Source organism: Myripristis murdjan, chromosome 16 (genome assembly GCF_902150065.1).
Source record: "Myripristis murdjan chromosome 16, fMyrMur1.1, whole genome shotgun sequence".
NCBI classification, from domain to species: Eukaryota; Metazoa; Chordata; class Actinopteri; order Holocentriformes; family Holocentridae; genus Myripristis; species Myripristis murdjan.
In genome coordinates, this window is record NC_043995.1 from 34,657,171 (window position 1) to 34,677,844 (window position 20,674).

General features: G+C 49.4%; 2 protein-coding genes across 5 annotated transcripts in view; one reads left to right on the forward strand and one right to left on the reverse strand.

Annotated features, from left to right (window-relative positions):
* The window catches only part of pmvk (phosphomevalonate kinase), a 4,297-nt gene extending 2,101 nt beyond the window's left edge, over nucleotides 1–2,196 (forward strand). The window contains exons 3-5 of the mRNA XM_030071989.1: nucleotides 71–223; nucleotides 736–865; nucleotides 944–2,196. Of these exons, the coding sequence (XP_029927849.1) occupies nucleotides 71–223; nucleotides 736–865; nucleotides 944–1,086 (426 nt within the window). The 3' untranslated portion in view covers nucleotides 1,087–2,196. The remainder of the gene's footprint in view (nucleotides 1–70; nucleotides 224–735; nucleotides 866–943) is intronic.
* A 2,771-nt stretch (nucleotides 2,197–4,967) lies between these two features.
* LOC115373533 (tropomyosin alpha-3 chain-like) lies at nucleotides 4,968–19,833 on the reverse strand. 4 transcript variants are annotated; one of them, XM_030071985.1, is made up of 9 exons: nucleotides 19,687–19,831; nucleotides 18,162–18,302; nucleotides 16,786–16,919; nucleotides 16,508–16,625; nucleotides 15,928–15,998; nucleotides 14,060–14,135; nucleotides 7,466–7,528; nucleotides 6,857–6,926; nucleotides 4,968–6,095 (listed from the first exon to the last, which is right to left on the reverse strand). In XM_030071985.1, exons 2-9 carry the CDS (start codon nucleotides 18,291–18,293, stop codon nucleotides 6,013–6,015), a joined length of 747 nt encoding a protein of 248 aa, XP_029927845.1. In that variant the 5' UTR covers nucleotides 18,294–18,302; nucleotides 19,687–19,831; the 3' UTR covers nucleotides 4,968–6,012. The 4 variants fall into 4 exon arrangements, with proteins under 4 accessions (XP_029927845.1, XP_029927847.1, XP_029927846.1 ...); XM_030071987.1 differs by having other exon boundaries at nucleotides 18,162–18,297; nucleotides 19,687–19,804; XM_030071986.1 differs by lacking the exon at nucleotides 19,687–19,831 and adding an exon at nucleotides 19,536–19,668.
* Nucleotides 19,834–20,674: the final 841 nt, after the last annotated feature.

Below are 20,674 nucleotides of genomic sequence, written 5' to 3' on the forward strand. Positions count from 1 at the left end.
GTGTGTGTGTGTGTGTGTGTGTGTGTGTGTGTGTGTGTGTGTGTGTGTGTGTGTGTGTGTGTGTGTGTAGGAGCATGGTCTGGACCTGCAGCAGCTGCTGGGCTCTGGTCCCTATAAGGAAAAGTTCCGGGCTCAGATGATCCTCTGGGGAGAAACTCGTCGCCACGACGACCCGGGCTTCTTCTGTCGCCTAGCAACCAGAGGAGCCCGCCAGCCCGTCTGGGTACTGTGTTATTGATCAGCCTATGTTATTGATCAGCCTATGTTATTGATCAGCCTGTGTTATTGATCAGGCTGTGTTATTGATCAGGTGATGTTATTGATCAGCCTATGTTATTGATCAGCCTATGTTATTGATCAGCCTGTGTTATTGATCAGCCTGTGTTATTGATCAGGTGATGTTATTGATCAGCCTGTGTTATTGATCAGGTGATGTTATTGATCAGCCTGTGTTATTGATCAGCCTGTGTTATTGATTAGGTGATGTTATTGATCAGCCTGTGTTATTGATCAGGCTGTTTTATTGATTAGGTGATGTTATTGATCAGGTGATGTTATTGATCAGGCTGTGTTATTGATCAGGCGGTGTTATTGATCAGGCTGTGTTATTGATCAGGTGATGTTATTGATCAGGCTGTTTTATTGATTAGGTGATGTTATTGATCAGCCTGTGTTATTGATCAGGCTGTGTTATTGATCAGGCGGTGTTATTGATCAGGCTGTGTTATTGATCAGGTGGTGAGTGACGCGCGGCGGCTGTCGGACCTGCAGTGGTTCCGGTCTCAGTTTCCCGCTCAGACTCGCTGCGTCCGGGTTCAGACCTCAGACCAGACCAGGACCCAGAGGGGGTGGAGCTTCACCGCAGGTCTGTCTGTCTGTCTGTCTGACTACCTGTCTGTCCACCTGGCACCTGTCTGTCTGACTCCTGTCTGTGTCTCTGCAGGGATTGACGATGCTGAGTCTGAATGCGGATTGGACAGCGGGGTGGACTTTGATTGGATCATCACTAATGATGCCGACGCCCCCTCGTTAGAGGAGCAGCTGCAGACGATCCTGCAGCTGGCGGAGGCGGCGGGGCGGAGCTAGAGCATCACCTGTCTCTCTGCCTACCTGTCTGTCAGTCAGAGCCAGGGCACAGCTTTTATTTTTGTTATTGTTATTATCATTATTGTAGAATATAATAATATTACATTCTATTGATGCCATACATCAAACAAACACATTTATTTTGAATATTGTCCAGGAATCCTTAATAATAATTAATAATCACATCAGTGCAGCTGGGAAGGTGGCAGACAACAGAAGATGAATATTAATATTAATATTAGTATTGTTCTTAAATAGGGCTGAGACCCAAATACTGTGAAATACGACCACTAACAACAACAACAACGATAATAATAATAATAATAATAATACTGCTAATGACGCAGTGACACAGTGCTCGGCTCCAGGCCTGAATATCAGCTTCATCCAGGGACTGTGGGGACGTTCTGTGACGTTCTGTGACGTTCTGTTACGTTCCGTGATGTTCTGTGAAGTTCTGTGAAGTTCTGTGACGTTCTGTGACGTTCTGTGACGTTCCGTGACGTTCTGTTACGTTCCGTGATGTTCTGTGAAGTTCTGTGAAGTTCTGTGACGTTCTGTGACGTTCTGTGACGTTCTGTGACGTTCTGTGACGTTCTGTGACGTTCCGTGACGTTCTGTTACGTTCTGTGACGTTCTGTGACGTTCTGTGACGTTCCTGCAGATGAAGTGTTGCTGCCAGTTTTGTCCTGGAGGTGGCGCTGTGCAGCATGTGTTTAGACACACACCTCACTTCCTGTTTTTTATCAGCAAAGCAGCAGTTTGGAGTGGCAGCTGTGATCCTCTGCTCACCTGGACCAGGTGACCTGTTTTAGCCAATCGGCATTAAGTCCTGACTTGGACGAGGTGTGCAGGAACACACCTGCCGACTCCAGGAGGCAATTCTGTCTCTAGTGATGAAGTTTCTGTTTTACATTTGAAACTTGTTTTGCTGAAGGAAACACACACACACACACACACACACACACACACATACATACACACACACACATACATACACACACACACCGGTCATGATCACCATTCAGTTTTTCAAGTGGAACGTCGGCGAGGAAAACCGCTGATGAGACGAAGACGGGGCTGGAGGGGGAGGGGCGGGGCCACATGGGGGGCGGGGCGGGGCCACACGGGGGGCGGGGCTGCTGGGCGGAGGGTCTCGTCAGTCTGGAAACTGAGATCAATAAAGTTATTTTGATCAGAGTGTTGTGCTTGCCTCAGATCAGTGACGTTGCACCTCATTAACTCCTCAGGAACCAGAGGTGTGAAGAATTATTTTACTCAAAGCAAAAAGTAACTTATTTAATATTTACTCAGTTTTTTTTTTTCTTCAGCTTTGCCAGGCCAAGGCAAGAGGATGTTATTTTTTATTTCACACCATTATAAAGTAATGTGTATTAACAATCAAATTAAAACATGAAATAAACATTGCATACATATTTTTAAATGGAATTAAAAAAAATAAGTGATATAAAATAAAGTCCATTAATACAATAAATAAATAATAAACATGAAATAAAGAGAATTGAAAAAAAAGTTAAAATCAAACATGCCAATGTGTCACCACATTCATAAATTTTTGTATTTGGTTGGATTCCAGAAAACAAATGACAACAAAACAATCACTTACTTTCGCTCCTTCCTCAGGAACAAACAGTCCAAGGTCAGTCCAAGGTCATCACCGTGGAGACAGGCTCATATTAACATGTCGATTCAGGCACAGGCTCATGGGTAACAACAACAACAACAACAACAATACCATTAACTTTAACGGGACACATCGCCGGGCGCCGCACTGGGGACTTTTCAAAGATTTCATTTTGATTCTTAGAAGAAATCAGTTGAGCAGATATGACTTTTTCTAAAATCTTTGATAAAAATGGCAGCTTGGAGATTTAAAAGGGTCTAAACATGTTTCTTTACAAGGGGAGACAGAGGCTGTTTCACATAGGAAGGAAAAATACCAGTGGACAGAACAGAGAACAATGGCTAGAACACGCGAGTGGGTGCCGCGCGAAGGGCGGGAGTTTCGGAAAGTGCAAGAGATTTCCCTGAAATGAGTTCATGTCCGAGGTCGGCTTGACTCAGCGTCAGGCTCTCTGTTCACAGCACTGAAATGCTGCTGAATCTCCACCATTTTGTCCTAGAAATTATTGAGAAATTCTTCCCATCACTCATGGGAAAAACTGTCTGGTTGACTAGGAGGGGGAGTGATCCTAAAATTTGTTGTTTAAAAAAAATAATAAACCAGCAAAAACTAAACCAAGAGCAGCACAGAGACACAGAGGAAAACCCTTTCAACAGAAAAAGTAAAAGTAAAAGGAGAGCAGTCAGATTTAACCAGAACTCAGTTATGATTTTAAAAAGTCAACAGTGTTGCCGTAATGAAATCAGATAAAAGACTTATGGGCAAACGATCGTATACTCAAGAGACAGAAATGAGCTGAGACTGAAGGTTTTGGCTGAGATGAGCTTGTCTCTGCGGTGTCGGGGACAGGGCCGTGAAGCTAAAAGCAGTGAAGTTAATGGAACCGTCAATCAATTTTCCAGTTCCTTTCCTGTTAACATGCAACCCATCAAACCTAAACATGTCCCACCTGGCCCAGGAAGAACCAAAGTGGCTGATAAAACCATGTCCTGTAGCAAAACGTTGCACCTACAGGTGCAGAAGAAGAGGCTGAAGCACAGCAGGAGGAGAGCAGGCTGACACTGAGAGGAGCGCCGGCCAGGGGACAGCGGGCCGGCCGGGGGACAGGTGTCTGACAGGAGCCCAACAGGAGCCCGACAGGTGTCTGACTGGAGCCCAACAGGAGCCCGACAGGTGTCTGACAGGTGCTGCTGGGCTCCCCACATGCTGAAACTGACTGCTGCTCAGCAAAAGGTTTCCTGGCACAAAGTTCATGGACTTTTTTTTCTCACTCTGTAAGAATTTGAAATGTAGCACAGTAAAATGCCTCAAAATAAACAAACAAAGTTTTTTTTTTTTTTAAACTCAAAAAGTACAGGTACAAAAAACAACTTTGTTACAGTAACAAAAGGAAATGTAATTTGTTACTTCCTTCCCTGCAAGAAACTACAAACAATATGAAAAATGTGATTAAACTTTAATTTGCATGTCATGTCACATAAGGATCCCTGTGATCCAGTGTTCACCGTGATCCAGTGATCCTGTGATCACCGTGATCCAGTGTTCACCGTGATCCTATGATCACCGTGATCACCGTGATCCAGTGTTCACCGTGATCCAGTGATCCTGTGATCACCGTGATCCAGTGTTCACCGTGATCCAGTGATCCAGTGTTCACCGTGATCCTGTGATCCAGTGATCACCATGATCTAGTGATCACTCGAGGCTGCAGCTGCAGGGACAGCCTGGGGGGTCGAGAACATCTGAAATATGCGTCTCCACATGACCTGCACAGTAAATGTTTACAGTAACATAGTGACTGAGTTCTGACCCGTGAAGCCAATAAGAGAGGGTTCGGGTTTGGGTTTGGGTTTGGGTTCGGGTTCGTTCCTGCTCTAGAGTGCGGTTTGCATCTCGAGCCCATGATGCAGATTCTAACGTGACTGCTGATTGGCTGCTGTCCGTCCTCCTGTTTTTATGTCAGTTTTGATTTTGCTAATGTTCTCATAATTTTTTTGCTCAGCACCTTTCTGCCAGAAATGAAGGATTTGGTTTCTCAGCCACAGGACCTGGTGACTGACTGACCTCAGATCTGATATCATGATGGACTGACAGCGATTGATTACAGCGTCCTCTTCAGGAAAATTCACATAACACAGTTAATAAAAACCTGTAGCAATTATTTTGTTTTGCTAATTTTTCACTTTAAATGTGAAAAAAAGTTTGGATGGAAACAGAAATAAAAAAGACAGTCCTCTGGAGTGCAGATATACTTTTGGTCCTTTATTTTATAAAATCCTGTGTCAATTTGTGTCATGATTATTACAATGAGACGTGACATAACAAACTGCTGACAACACTGGCTGGAAGCTTCCAGGTAAAAACATCCTCATGCTTTATATTTTCACTTGATTTCACTGTAAAAAGGTCAAAACTCAATTTATTGGCAAGAAAAATAAACTTTAAATCATTTGCACTGACAGGAGGCGTGTCTCCCTTCTGCCTCTGGCCTCTCATTGGACCGTGGTCTCACCATGGCAGTGGAATGTGCTGTGATTGGCTGATAACCCCGCCCCCCCCAGACACCCCGCCCACAAAGGAACAAACATTGGCAAACAAAGGAACTTGGCTATAATTGGGCAATCGTCAAACTCTAATATGTAGGAAAGCATCCATACAACACCTGTCAATCAAATGATGTCATAATGACGTCATCATCCCATCAGACAAACCGTTAGACTCTCAGCTGCTAATTAGTTGTTAGTCAACAAGCTTTAACGAGGGAACAGCTCGTTAAGTCATGCAGTTAAACTTCTCCCTTATAGAACACATCCCATCAGCCCCTTGTCTGGCCTTCATCAACACTGAGGAAGAGGAGGAGCAGGAAGAAGAGGAGCAGGAGGAGGAGGAAGAGGAGGCGATGGCACCGGCAGGGAGGAGGAGGACAGTCGGCAGGAAGTTGAAGCAAAATTCAAAGTAAAAATTGGAAGTTCACAGCAGGAATGTGAGAAAATAGGAAACTTTCAGAGTGAAGGAGCAGCGGGAGGAGGAGGAGGAGCAGGAGATCCTGAAGGACAGGAGGAGCAGGAGATCCAGGAAGTCAGGAGGAGGAGCAGGAGATCCTGGAGGTCAGGAGGAAGAGCAGGAGTTCCAGGAGATCCTGGAGGTCAGGAGGAGGAGCAGGAGATCCTGGAGGTCAGGAGGAAGAGCAGGAGTTCCAGGAGATCCTGGAGGTCAGGAGGAAGAGCAGGAGTTCCAGGAGTTCCAGGAGGTCAGGAGGAGGAGCAGGAATTCCAGGAGGCTCAGCAGGAGTTCAGCTCCTCCATGGTCTGGGTCAGCGTGGCCTGCAGCTCGGCGTTGGCGTTCCTGGCCGAGGTCAGAGCATCTGGAAACAAAACAACAGTCGGTCACGGCTGCTGTTGCCATGGTTACAGGGAGGCGGAGGGCCTGATAACCAAACTGTTGAGACGTTCTGCGGTGAGGTTCTGCTGCTGAGCACAGGAACCTCAGAAACCAAATAAACCGCCTGCTGATTTGAGACACAATGAAATAAACGATTTTCTACTGTCGGGCGACATATATCGTCACATGACACGGCGTACTGAGGCGACCCCTGACCTCTGCTGCCGGCCAATCAGAGGCCAGGACTACTTCCTGAACAGCAGACGGCCTCCTGCTGATGTCAGCCAGCAGGGGGCGCAGCAGCTGCTTCAGGAAACACAGCGGAGATGATGTTCCAGTCAGACCATGAGAGCACTGATGATGATTCAATTCAATTTTCAATTTTATTTATTTATATAGCCCAGAATCACAAAATACAAATTTGTCCCAAAGGGCTTTACAGAAAAATACAACATCCTCTGTCCTTAGACCCTCACATCAGATGAGGAACAACTCCCTAAAAAACCCCTTTAACAGGGAGAAAAATAGGAAGAAACCTCAGGGGAGCAACAGAGGAGGGATCCCTCCCCAGGACGGACAGACGGGCAATAGATGTTGTAAACACAGAAAACAAATAATGATGACAGCCTGTTTCCCCCTGGATCAAAGTGGATCAGTGATCCAGCATCTGATCTCAGAAGCTGGATCACTGATCCACTTTGGTTCCACTTTGGTTCCACTTTAGGGTTAGGGTTAGAGACCTACCCTCCAAGTCGTCAATGTTCTTCTCCAGTTTGGCCACCGTGCGCTCCGCAAACTCAGCTCTGGTCTCGGCCTGGAGGACAGGAAGTCAGCAGGTGCAGACAGGAAGTCAGTCAGCAGTAATAAAACAGAAACAGGAACTTCTATCTGAAACTAACCCTGCGTTCCAATACTCATACTACTATACTATTTAGTAGAGAAAAAAAGAATTAGTATGTCCCAATACATACTAAACTACATACTTTGTAAGGGCAGCTGCAGTACATACTAAAAGTAAAAAGTATAAGTATGCGATTTGGAACGCAGGGTTAATGCACCTAAAACCTTGAAACACCAGATTTTTTCCTCAAAGTGCAGCTGGAGCTACGCTGCTGACTAGCTGCTAGCTAACAAGCTAACAAGCTTCCTGATTAACCAGCCGATGGGCTAACTAGCAAAACGCCAAATAACTAACAGCTAACAGGCTGCCCGACATCTATCTAACTCAGCCAACTCTGTGGGGAACTCTGCAGGAACCTGCAGGAACCCCACAGGAACCTGTAGGAATCTGCAGGAACCCTACAGGAACCTGCAGGAACCCCACAGGAACCTGCAGGAACGTTTCAGTCTCACCTCCTTTAGTTTGTCGGTCAGGTTTTTGATCTCCTCGTCGTACTGGTCTTCCTTCTGAGAATACTACAGAGAGAGAGACAGCCAATCAGGGACCAGACTGCACTCTCTCACACACACACACACACACACACACACACATACACTCTCTCTCTCTCACACTCACACACACACACACACACACACACACTCTCTCTCTCACACACAAACACACACACTGTCTCTCACACAGCGAACTAATCAATGGCCTGTCTCAAATCCAATTCCAGAGAGATATAGATAACTGGTACAAGGAATTTTGTAATCTTATTTATAAGAATATTGAGGTCCATGGCAAGCCCGATTCCTGTGGGAAAGGTGGCTTTCGCAAAAAGTCTAGATCCTACTGGAATTATGAGCTTAAAGCACTATGGAAATGAATAAGAAGTGCCGAGAAAAGGTTTCTAAAATGTGACCGAAAGGATGTTAATGAAAAACGGTTATTACGAAACGAATTTAAGGTCACACAATATAATTTTGATAAAAAGTTACGCTCCTGTAAGAGGGAATACGAAAGGGGGGAAGCTCTAAAAATAGAGGACTCCCAAACCAATAACCCTCAAATATTTTGGAAACTAATAAATAACTTGGGCCCTAAGAGAGTTAAAGCCATCCCAATGGAAGTGCCGTCTGATGATATCTCCATATTTGATACCGAGCTAATCTTGAACAGATGGGAAGCTAATTTTGGTTCCTTATTCTCTGGAAATTTATGTTCTAATGAGTGGAACGATTACTTTCTTGAAATGATTATAAGCCAGAAAAATTATTTGGAGGTCTGTATGGATTTGTCTGGTTATGAAAACCAATTTCCACATGATCTTAGGAGCTATGTTGCCGGGGGCATTTCGCCCCTGGTAGGGTCTCCCATGGCAAACAGGTCCTAGGTGATGAGCCAGACTAAGCGCAGTTCGAAAACCCCTTATGAGAAGATCAAGAAGATCAAGATCCGTGACATCGCCCGCTACGGCTGAGCCGGGGCCCCACCCTGGAGCCAGGCCTGGGGTTGGGGCTCATGAGCGAGCGCCTGGTGGCCGGGCCTTTGCCCATGGGGCCCGGCCGGGCCCAGCCCAAACCGACGACGTGGGTCCAACCCTCTGCGGGCTCACCACCCACAAGGGAAGCCGTAAGGGGTCGGTGCTTTGTGGATTGGGCGGCAGCCGAAGGTGAGGGCCTCGGCAACCCAATCCCCGGATGCAACGGCTGGCGATGGGGACATGGAATGTCACCTCGCTGGGGGTGAAGGAGCCTCAGCTTGTGCGGGAGGTCGAGAGGTACCGGCTAGAAATAGTCGGGCTCACCTCCACGCACAGCTTGGGCTCTGGAACCCAGCTCCTCGAGAGGGGCTGGACCCTCCACTACGCTGGAGTCGCCCTCGGTGAGAGGCGGCGGGCAGGTGTGGGCTTGCTTATAGCCCCCCAGCTTAGCCGCCATGTGTTGGGGTTCACCCCAGTGAACGAGAGGGTCGCCTCTCTGCGCCTTCGGGTTGGAGGGAGGACTCTCACTGTTGTCTGTGCCTATGGGCTGAATAGCAGTGCAGAGTACCCGGCCTTCTTGGAGTCCCTGGGTGGGGTACTGGATAGTGCTCCGACTGGGGACTCCATTGTTCTACTGGGGGACTTCAACGCTCACGTGGACGACGACAGTGATACCTGGAGTGGGGTGATTGGGAGGAACGGCCTCCCCGATCTGAACCCAAGTGGTGTTCTGTTATTGGACTTCTGTGCTAGTCACAGTTTGTCCATAACAAACACCATGTTGGAGCATAGGGGTGTCCATAAGTGCATGTGGCACCAGGACACCCTAGGCCGGAGGTCGATGATCGACTTTGTTGTCGTTTCATCTGATCTCCGGCCGTATGTCTTGGACACTCGGGTGAAGAGAGGGGCTGAGCTGTCAACTGATCACCACCTGGTGGTGAGTTGGATCCGCTGGCGGAGGGGGAAGCTTGACAGACCTGGCAGCCCCAAACGTACTGTGAGGGTCTGTTGGGAACGCCTGGCTGAACCCCCTGTTAGGGAGGTTTTCAACTCCCACCTCCGGGAGAGCTTCTCTCAGCTCCCGAGGGAGGCTGGGGACATTGAGTCCGAATGGACCATGTTCTCGTCCTCCATTGTTGATGCAGCTGCTCGGAGCTGTGGCCGCAAGGTCTCTGGTGCTTGTCGTGGCGGCAATCCCAGAACCCGGTGGTGGACACCGGAAGTAAGGGATGCCGTCAAGCTGAAGAAGGAGTCCTACCGGTCCATGTTGGCCTGTGGGACTCCTGAGGCAGCTGACGGGTACCAGCAGGCCAGGCGTGCCACAGCTCGGGCAGTGGCGGAGGCAAAAACTCGGAGCTGGGAGGAGTTCGGGGAGGCCATGGAGGAGGATTATCGGTCGGCCTCGAAGAAATTCTGGCAAACCGTCCGGCGCCTCAGGAGGGGGAAGCAGTACTCTGCCGACACTGTTTACAGTGCAGGTGGGGAGCTGCTGACGTCGACTGGGGATATTGTCGGGCGGTGGAAGGAATACTTCGAGGGCCTCCTCAATCCCGTCGTCACGTCTTCCGCTGAGGAAGCAGAGGCTGAGGACCCAGAGGTGGACTCGTCCATCACCCAAGCTGAGGTCACTGAGGTGGTTTGTAAGCTCCTCAGACCGGGGTGGTGGTCCCTCTTTATAAGAAGGGGGACCGGAGGGTGTGTTCTAACTACAGGGGGATCACACTTCTCAGCCTACCCGGGAAGGTCTACGCCAGGGTGCTGGAGAGGAGGATTCGGCCGATAGTCGAACCTTGGATTCAGGAGGACCAATGCGGTTTTCGTCCCGGCCGCGGAACACTGGACCAGCTCTATACCCTCTGGAGAGTGCTTGAGGGTTCGTGGGAGTTTGCCCAACCAGTCCACATGTGTTTTGTGGATCTGGAGAAGGCATTCGACCATGTCCCTCGTGGTGCCCTGTGGGGGGTGCTCCGGGAGTATGGGGTCCGGGGCCCTTTGCTAAGGGCTTTTCGGTCCCTGTACGACCGGAGCAGGAGCTTGGTTCGCATTGCCGGCAATAAGTCAGACCTGTTCCCGGTGCATGTTGGACTCCGGCAGGGCTGCCCTTCATCACCGGTTCTAGGAGCAGCCGGGGGCCGGAGGGAGTCCTGTTTGGGAGCCACAGGATTTCATCGCTGCTTTTTGCGGATGATGCTGTCCTGTTGGCCCCATCGATGCAGGACCTTCAGCAGGCACTGGGGCGGTTTGCAGCCGAGTGTGAAGCGGCAGGGATGAGAATCAGCACCTCCAAGTCCGAGGCCATGGTTCTCGACCGGAAAAAGATGGCATGCCCTCTCCAGGTTGGTGGAGAAGTCCTGCCTCAAGTGGAGGAGTTCAAGTATCTCGGGGTCTTGTTCACGAGTGAGGGAAGGATGGAGCGTGAGATTGACAGGCGGATCGGTGCAGCCTCCGCAGTGATGCGGTCGGTGTACCGGTGCGTCGTGGTGAAGAAGGAGCTGAGCCGAAAGGCGAAGCTCTCGATTTACCAGTCAATCTACGTTCCTACCCTCACCTATGGTCATGAGCTTTGGGTAATGACCTAAAGGACAAGATCGCGGATACAAGCGGCTGAAATGAGTTTCCTTCGTAGGGTGGCCGGGCGCTCCCTTAGAGATAGGGTGAGGAGCTCGGTCACTCGGGAGGAGCTCGGAGTAGAGCCGCTGCTCCTCCGCATCGAGAGGAGCCAGTTGAGGTGGCTCGGGCATCTGTTTCGGATGACTCCTGGACGCCTCCCTGGGGAGGTGTTCCGGGCATGCCCCACCGGGAGGAGGCCCCGGGGAAGATCCAGGACCCGCTGGAGGGACTATGTCTCTCGGCTGGCCTGGGAACGCCTTGGGGTTCCTCCTGAGGAGCTGGCGGAAGTGTCTGGGGAGAGGGAAGTCTGGGCATCTCTGCTTAGACTGCTGCCCCCGCGACCCGGCCCCAGATAAGCGGCAGAAGATGGATGGATGGATGAAAACCAATTTCTAAATGCCAGTAGTACAGAAGAAGAGGTTAGCTGTGCAATTAGCAAGCTCAAACTGAGAAAGGCTGCAGGGGGTGATGAACTGACCAATGAAATAATAAAAGCACCTCATTTATACCCAGTCCTGTATAAGCTTATGTTTCTGTTTTAATTCTAACCTGGTCCCCAGGGTCTGGCTTAGCTCAATAATCAAACCCATCCCTAAATCCCCTAACAACGACCCGAGAGTTCCCATGAATTATAGAGGGATAAGTAAACTCAGTTGTGTTTACAAACTTTATTCCAGTATCCTTAATGAACGGTCCAATGGCGTGTGTCCAGGTCAATGCCTGGGCAACACTTTGTCCCCGACACTGTTTGCTATGTTCATAAATGATTTAATTTTGGAAATTAAGCAAGCTGATGTTGGGATCAGATTGGGGGATATGGTGGTCAGCACCCTCTGCTATGCAGACGATTTGGTCATCCTCGCGGAATCTGAGAAAGATCTCCAAACTCTTTTGAATATTGTTTATTGTTGGTGCAACAAATGGAGAATGAAGATTAACAATGATAAATCAAAGATTATCCATTTTAGGAGTAAAAGAGAGCCACAGTCCAAATTCATTTTTCAATCTGGCTCTACCCCATTAGTCTACATTGATAGTTATAAATATTTAGGACTCACATTAGATCAACACCTAACCTTTGAAGAAGGGACTAAAATCTTGCCAGATTCCGCGGGGAGGGCCCTAGAAGCTGTCCTTAACAAAATCAAATTCTGTCGGGATCTTGGTTTCAAAGCCTACACGCAGCTCTTTAATTCCTGTGTCTGCCCCGTCTCTGATTATGCTGCTGGAGTCTGGGGGTACAGTAAACATGTCAAAAGGGATGTGACACAGGACAGAGCAATGCGCTGTTTCCTAGGAGTGCATAAACTGGCCCCTAAGCTTGCTGTGAGGGGAGACATGGGGTGGGAGCCACCTGAAGTGCGGCATAAGGCTGACATGGTGAGGCTATGGAACAGACTAATTGCCATGCCTGAGTGTAGACTCACGAAACAGATTTTCCTATGGGATCTCTCTACAGGTAGATCCTGGACCAAGGAGCTGGAAAGTGTTTTTTATGAAGCTGGCTTACAACACATATTTAGAAACAAATTGAAGTGTAGCATTAGGCAAATTAAATCCATATTGTTTGATAACTATAAACAGAAATGGGCTGAAGAAATATGGAGAAAACCAAAGCTAAGAACTTATTGTCAGATTAAAACCAGCTACCAGTCTGAACCCTATGTCACCCTTAACCTGACCAGAAACCAGCGGTCTGTCTGTGCCCAGTTCCGGCATTTTGCCCTTGGCCCTGGAAACAGGTCGCTTCCACTCTACCCCAGAAGAGGAGAGAAAATGTTGCTTATGTGACCTAAATGAAGTTGAAAATGAAATGCATTTTCTGTTTTATTGTCCATTGTATCATGCCCTTAGAATCAATCTCTTTTGTAAGGTTTCTGGCTGTGATCTACTCTCCGATGAATCTCTGTTGTCTTATTTCTTTACAAAAGAAGTGTTCCCACTCGCTAAGTATCTGTCAGGCGCATTTCAGTTACGCAAGTCTACTCTTTATGTTGTGAGGTAGTGTGCCTTTACATTTAATGTAACTTGTTTTGTTTTGCCATCTTGTTTTTCTTTCTTGTTTGCAGTGTCTTGTAAGCCCATAGGGCTGGGCACCATTAATGGTGCATGACACTCTTTGAGAAAAATAAAAACTAACACACACACACACGCACAGTCTCTCACACACACGCACGCACGCACACACACACAGTCACACACACACACACAGTCTCTCACACACACGCACAGTCTCTCACACACACGCACACACGCACACACACAGTCTCTCACACACACACACACACACACACACTGTCTCACACACACACACACACACACACTGTCACACACACACACACACACACACACACACACACCTTGCTCCTCTAGGTTAAAGGTGATGTGATGCTGCTCTGTGATTGGCTGCGCTCTGGAGCTCGTAGTTGACTTTGACTTCTTTTCAGAGAAGCTGAATCATTAATCAGTTTGTTTGTTTGTTTGTTTGTTTTGATGACTGAAGCGGGACAGTTTCATGTTCGTCCTACAGACATCACCTGAAAGTCAGTGTAGCCCCGCCCACTCCCCCCTCCTCCCTCTCCTACCTTCTCAGCATGGGCCTCCAGTGATTTTAAAAAACTAGAGACATTTTTCAGCTCGTCCTCCAACTGTCCACATTTACTGCCATTTACAGTTCATATGGAAGGAAAGGAGACAAGGAGAGGAGACAAGGAGACAAGGAGAGGAGACAAGGAGAAGAGGAGACAGACGGGAAAGGAGACAAGAATTGAGCTTTAACCTCATCAGATCTGCTGTCAAATGTTGGAGAGAGAGAGAGTGTGTGTGTGTGTGTGTGTGTGTGTGTGTGTGTGTGTGTGTGTGCGTGCACACAGAAGGTTAATGTCATGCAGATAAGGCGAGGAGGAGGAGGAGGAGGAGGAGAGGAGCTGAGGTCAGAGGTCGCCCTGTGAGGTCACGTGACCAGTACCTTGTCCTCAGACGCCTGCAAGCTCTTCAGTGTTTGGTCGAAACTCCTCAGCTCCTCCTCCAACCTGCGGACCTTACTGAGAGACAGACGCCGCGTTTCCATGGAAACGGACGGGGAGACAGACAGACAGACAGACAGATGACATGTTTCCATGGAAACAGACAGGGAAACAAACAATTTGAAATTCACATGAGGTCAGTGAAGCAGTGTGATGTCATCGATGATGTCATTAATATTGTATTATGTAGAATATGTGATATACCTGTCTGTAAGCTCCGCCCCTCAGGGCACAAGAAGGAAACCCAACCGCGACCACGTAAAGCTCAGGCAGGCCGAGACACCGCAGGCATTACCTGCACCAGGTGAGATCACTGGTCAGCTGACCTTCAGGCAGAGAGGAGGAGCTCACCTGGTGCAGGTAACACCTGCAGCCTCTCAGGCCTCCACGCCACCGAGCCATGAAGGGCGGAGCCTACAGGAAACCGATCTGCAGTCACTCTTTCAACAAATTAATGGAATGACCTTCAAGAAACCAGCCAATCAGACCGCAGCAGGATATGACATCACTAACCCAAACACCTGCCGGGGCTGCACAACTCTGAGAAAACAGTTCTGACACATTTATGACTTTTCAGCAGAAATATTTGTTGCATTCCGAGACGTTGGAGTAAAAAACAGACACTTGCTGTCGAGACGGGACGTCACATAATAAACACTCAACCAACCCAACAACAACAACAACAACAACAACACACCTGAAGGCCCTCTGCCTCCCGTTTGGTGCCTGAGGCAACGCACCAGGTAAGGTGTGTGTGCTCGTCACGGCTCGCTCACGTCGCTGTCATTCACGTCGCTGTCATTTGAGTGATGCTCATGTCGCTGTCATTCATGTCGCTGTCATTCACGTCGCTGTCATTCACGTCGCTGTCATTCACGTCGCTGTCATTTGAGTGATGCTCACGTCGCTGTCATTCACGTCGCTGTCATTCACGTCGCTGTCATTCGAGTGACGTTCATGTCGCTGTCATTCATGTCGCTGTCATTCGAGTGATGCTCATGTCGCTGTCATTCATGTCGCTGTCATTCGAGTGGCGTTTGAGGCAAAGCTGTGACTCGCGCATCGTCATCGGCTGAGAAGCTGCAGTTTTCAGTTTGAGCTCGATGTCACTCTCGGCCTTGTCGCCGGACTCTTGTTTTCTCTTTGGCTTGAAAACTTTCTGGCTCCGACTCTTCTGACGGTGACGGCAAAGTTTCCGACCGTCCTGCGAGAGGCGTGTCGGGTTGCTATAGCAACGGGTACCGACAGAGGAGGAGAGAAATGAGCGAACGCTGAGTGTGCATGAATGTTTTGCGCCTGGGATCGTTCCAAAGCTGAGAACATGAGAACGCAGCGTGACCTGCATGCACAGGGGAACGGGCCGAGAGAACGTTCAGTCAGAACACGCAGGAACCAAAAACACTTTTTGTTACGATGAATCGCACAACCCGACCTGCACAGGTCGCTCTGTCACACAAACTGAGACGCACAGCTGCTGCTCTTACCGACGGCTAAAACCCAAACACCAATGACTCGACTGAGGGTGGACCCACAAGACTGTCTGCCTGTCTGTCTGCTTGTCTGTCTGTCTGTCTGTCTGTCTGTCTGTCTGTCTGTCTGCCTGCCTGCCTGTCTGTCTGCCTGCCTGTCTGTCTGTCTGTCTGTCTGTCTGTCTGTCTGCCTGCCTGCCTGTCTGCCTGCCTGCCTGTCTGCCTGTCTGCCTCAGTAGCAGGTTTCATGCTCTTGGAGTGTTACGGACATGCTGGATGCAGCTCTACTGCTGTGTGTGTGTGTGTGTGTGTGTGTGTGTGTAAGAGAAAGAGAGAGACACCTCTCAGCCTGTTCAGCTCTGTCCTCGGTTCGCTCCATTTGTCCTTCAATCATCAGCAGCTTACGAGCCACCTGTTAATCAACACACACACACACACACACACACACACACACACACACACACACACACGCACACACAGGAGGTACATTGTTAGATGATTGGCCTATTCATCTATTCGTCTTTTCTATTTTGCACCAAAAATAAAATTTTGCAGGACTACATCTGAACACATCATGACAACATGACTTATCTTTGCCCAGTACTGGTTTTTACTGCGTAGAGCCTGAACACACCACAATGTAAGTCAAAGCAACCGGGTCTGTGTTCAGTATCGCTCCTCACAGGTGGTTTGCTCTTTGTTCCTTTTCTCATTTGGTTCTCAGATCACAGCAGAACACGGCAGCCCACAGGTGGCGCTGCTGCACACCTCACTGATATCAAGGTGAAGATGAAACTGAAGATAATGACTACAGATCCAACCGGCTGATCACCTGACTCACCTGCCCATCACCTGACTCACCTGCCCACCACCTGACTCACCTGCCCACCACCTGACTCACCTGCCCACCACCTGACTCACCTCCTCGTACTTGCGGTCGGCCTCCTCAGCGATCTGTTTGGCCTCCTTCAGCTGGAGCTCCTGCAGCTCCATCTTCTCCTCATCCTTCAGAGCTCTGTTCTCGATCACCTTCATCCCTCTGAGACACACACACACACACACACACACACACACACACACACACACACACACACACACACACACACACACACACACACACACACACACACACACAGAGGGATGAGCTCAGCCTCCGGTGTGTGTGGGCTCTCAGGTGTGGACAGGTAGGTGCTGGTTACCTCTCGCTCTCGTCAGCAGTCTTCTCAGCCTCCTCCAGTTTGAGCAGAGCAGCAGCCAGCCTCTCCTTGGCTCGGTCCAGCTCGTCCTCCAGCAGCTGCATGCGGCTGTTCAGCGACGTCACCTCCGCCTCCGCCTGCAGGAGAGCAGCAGGTGTTTTCTGATGACCAAAGCAGGTGAACGGACGAAGGAGCCGCTGGAGCGTCCGTGAAGCTCCCTATGATCTAAGAGCACGGCTCGAGCTCGGTCAGGTACCTGTAGGCTCACCAGGTGAGGGGAGGAGCCAGTACTCGGCACAGGACAACATGAAAATTTAATTCACGATATTATCCCGTTAATCAATAACACGATTAAAATGGCACTAAAACACACTGATCACTCACATGTGGTAAAGAAACAGGTGTGTGTACTGCGTTTATAAAGTCAGGGAGTCGAGTCGAAGCGCACGTGCGTGAGCTGAACGGCTTTTTCACATCACTCAAGACGATTTTCACAATCATCCTGAATTCAGCACCGTCAGCTTTTCATGACAGATAGATAGATAGATAGATAGATAGATAGATAGATAGATAGATAGACAGATAGATAGATAGATAGATAGGTTTACTTTATTGATCCCAAACTGGGACATTCCCACGTTACAGCAGCATCATCAATAAAAAACATAAAATAAAATTAAAATTAAAATTAAAAAGTATATACAATAGAGACTAAATACACTAAATATATACACTAAAGACAATAAGGGTTAGTATGTACAATAAACTAACCTAAGAATATGAGTGTATTTTATTGAAATCCTCAGTAAAATCCTGTATCTTCCCATCTTGGATGAGAACCTCTTACAGGATCCCAGTGATCCCAGTGATCCCAGTGATCCAAATCCCCCCCCCCCCCCCCCCCCTTTTAGGTACCGACACACGACTCAACCTGACAGAACCATCAAAGAACCAGACAGAACAACATTTCTAAGACTTTTTCATTTTTAAAACTTCAGATCAGAGGAGAGGAGACGTCCAGGGATGTGGAGGTTCCACGGTTCTCCAGCAGAACCTCATTCAGCTGAGTTCAATAACAGGAACATGTCACTGAGGGAACCCACAGCTGGGCTCTGGACCCACACGCCATTTGGAAAAAAATAAATTCGGACAAAATTATCGACAATTATCAAAACGTTAATATTTACAATCAAAAGCCAAACTGTTGAACTTCAGTCTGTATTTTGGCCACAGGGGGGCGACACAGAGGCTCTTTAAGTTTATACTGTCCAGTGGGGCTGCTGAGTAAGAAGAGAAAGGTAACACATGTTCAGTTTACCTGGTCAGTGTGTGTGTGTGTGTGTGTGTGTGCGTGTGTGTGCGTGTGTGTGTGTGTGTACCTGCTCCCTGCTCCTCTTCTCCTCCTCCACCTGTCTCTGCAGGACTTCAGCTCTCTCCTCGGCCTCGTCGGCCTGCTGCTGCAGGACTTTGATCTTCCTCTTCACCGCCTCGATGCTGTTGACTCCGGCCATGACGCTGCTCTGGGACACACACACACACACACACACACACACACACACACACACACACACACACACACACACACACGCGTCACTGAAAGCTGCCCTCAGGTGATCCAGTACCTGCTGGGGTCATCAGGACTGTTCTGGATTCTGAATGTTGTGCCGCTACACTGACCGGGCCTCTACAGAGAGGCGCACCTGGCCCGAGCAACAGACAGGTACAGGTACGCCGGCTTGCCCTGTCATTCTTTTGGCGGGCGCCGCGCCTCGCCAACGGAGCCTCCCGCCTCGCCTGAAAGTCACACTAAATTCATTTAATTTAATTAATTTTTAAATGTTACAGAGGCGTCACGTTTCTGTACCCGCGCCCACCCACCTGCAGGCAGAGAGTCACACCTGTACCCCACAGGTGAAATAAATCACTCCTGTCACGTCAATCCAGCCGCCTGAAAAACAGCTGGAAATATCAGCGTCTCTTAAACGCTCGGGACGACAGCCTGAGGCCAAGACGAGTGTGTTTGTCCTCCGGTCCCGGGCCAGGTGAGACGCACGCCCCGCGTTCCCAGCAGCAGGTACAAGCTCCGAGCAGAGCGCCGCCCTGGCTGAACCCCCCCACCCCCCGACAGGCCGCTCACGTCCCCTCATCACCACCTGGATGAGGTCCCAGCCAGGTCAGACGGACACGGGCACACACACACCCCCCCCCCCTCGCCAACGCCAGAGTCCTGGGGGAAACACTGGGTACAGGTACAGGTGTGGGTAGGGGTCCAGGTGAGCGTTTTGGCTGTTGTGTCCACCCCACACACACACACACACACACACACACATACACACACACACACCTTACCCAGACACAGGAACATGACGTGCTGAGTCTGAGCGCGCGGCCTGACAGAGCTTCTGCCACACGCACGCGCGCGCGCGCTAAACCTCAGCACTGCAGATACACAGGAAGCTAAACCACAGGTGTTAACCCACACACACACACACACACACACACACACACACACACACTCACACACACACACACACTCCCCGGGCTGACAGCCGCAGCCGCTTCCGGCGCTCTGACCGCGGCTCGGTTTCACTGAAACCCCAAACAGAGCCACACCTGTCCGCCACCTGCCGCTGCTCAGGTGAGCCCGTCAGGCTGCTAGCAGGCAGCTAACAGGCTAACAGGCTAACAGAGGCTAACTCGGGCTAACAGAGGCTAACTGAAGCTAACTGATGCTAACAGGCTAACAGGCTAACCCGCGGAGCTGCTGGCTCGCTGCTCCCCGGCGGGGGGGGGCAGCCCGGCCCTGCCGCGGGGGGGGGCAGGGGGTTTCTCTCCGCTTCCGTTTACAGCAAAACTTTTCCGAGTTTTCCACAAACACTAAAGTGACTTTCACACCAAACTCACGGTTCGCTGCTGCTGCTGCCACTTCTTCCTGATGTGAGCCGACTTCCGCTTCGCCACACCCTCTTCCGGTCTGCGTTCCCTCCAGAGGAAGTGACCGCGTCCGGGGGGCGAGTTTGCGTTTCCTAGTACAGCGACGGAATGTCCAGTTGACTCACATTCATTCTCTGCAGCAGTTCCTTAATCTCGCAAATGATCAGCTTAACCTTAAGCGTAATTTATGCGTAACCTGAACATTAACCCGAACCTGAACTGATAAAATAAAACGACAACCTAAAAAAATAAAACTAAAAATCCGTCGCTGTACTAGGAAACATATATGAGCAGATCTAGGACAGACTTGATTGGCATACTGGACGTGCGTGTCGCAGGAAGACCCGCCCCTACTCTGCCTCTGATTGGCTATGCCCAGAGCCAGTCTCTCAAAGGGTTTGGCCTTAGCCAATCAGAGGCAGAGAAGGGTCCAACAGCCAATCAGAGAGCTGCCCAGCGGCTGGCAGGTAAGGTGCTGTGATGAAACCTGAGGTTTGGAGGCCACAGGTGGGTCGTGCGGTGTGGGCGGGGCTCCGCGCCACGGGACCGAGTCAACTCAACATCTCTTTTTAAGATAAACAGAACCATAAAGAGCATTTTATTATCATTATTATTATTATTATTATTATTATTGATCAGCAAACAGATCAGAGGCTTCGTCTCTGATCTGATGACGTGACGTGGCCTCCTCTTCCTCACTGATGCATCAAACTACCTCCAAACTGAACCCTGGCTGTTTATTTCTGTGTGTGTGTGTGTGTGTGTGTGTGTGTGTGTGTGTGTGTGTGTGTGTGTGTGTGTGTGTGTGTGTGTGTGGCAGAACACACACATCCTGCTTGTAGTGTTCATGTTGTGTGTCCTGGTGTCTGACAGGTGCAGCTCTGTCTGTTTTACTGTTCATTGTTTTAATGTTTTTTGTGAGGACTTTCCAAAGAGATCAGGAGGCGGGTCAGGGTTC

Excerpts from the sequence above, each read along its gene's own strand:
- LOC115373533 (XM_030071985.1), bottom strand. The coding sequence starts at position 18,293 with ATGGCCGGAGTCAACAGCATCGAGGCGGTGAAGAGGAAGATCAAAGTC. Across the intron at positions 6,927-7,465 it reads TGACCGACAAACTAAAGGAG|GCCGAGACCAGAGCTGAGTT; the intron begins GTGAGACTGAAA and ends CCTGTCCTCCAG. Across the intron at positions 6,096-6,856 it reads GAACATTGACGACTTGGAGG|ATGCTCTGACCTCGGCCAGG; the intron begins GTAGGTCTCTAA and ends TTTTGTTTCCAG.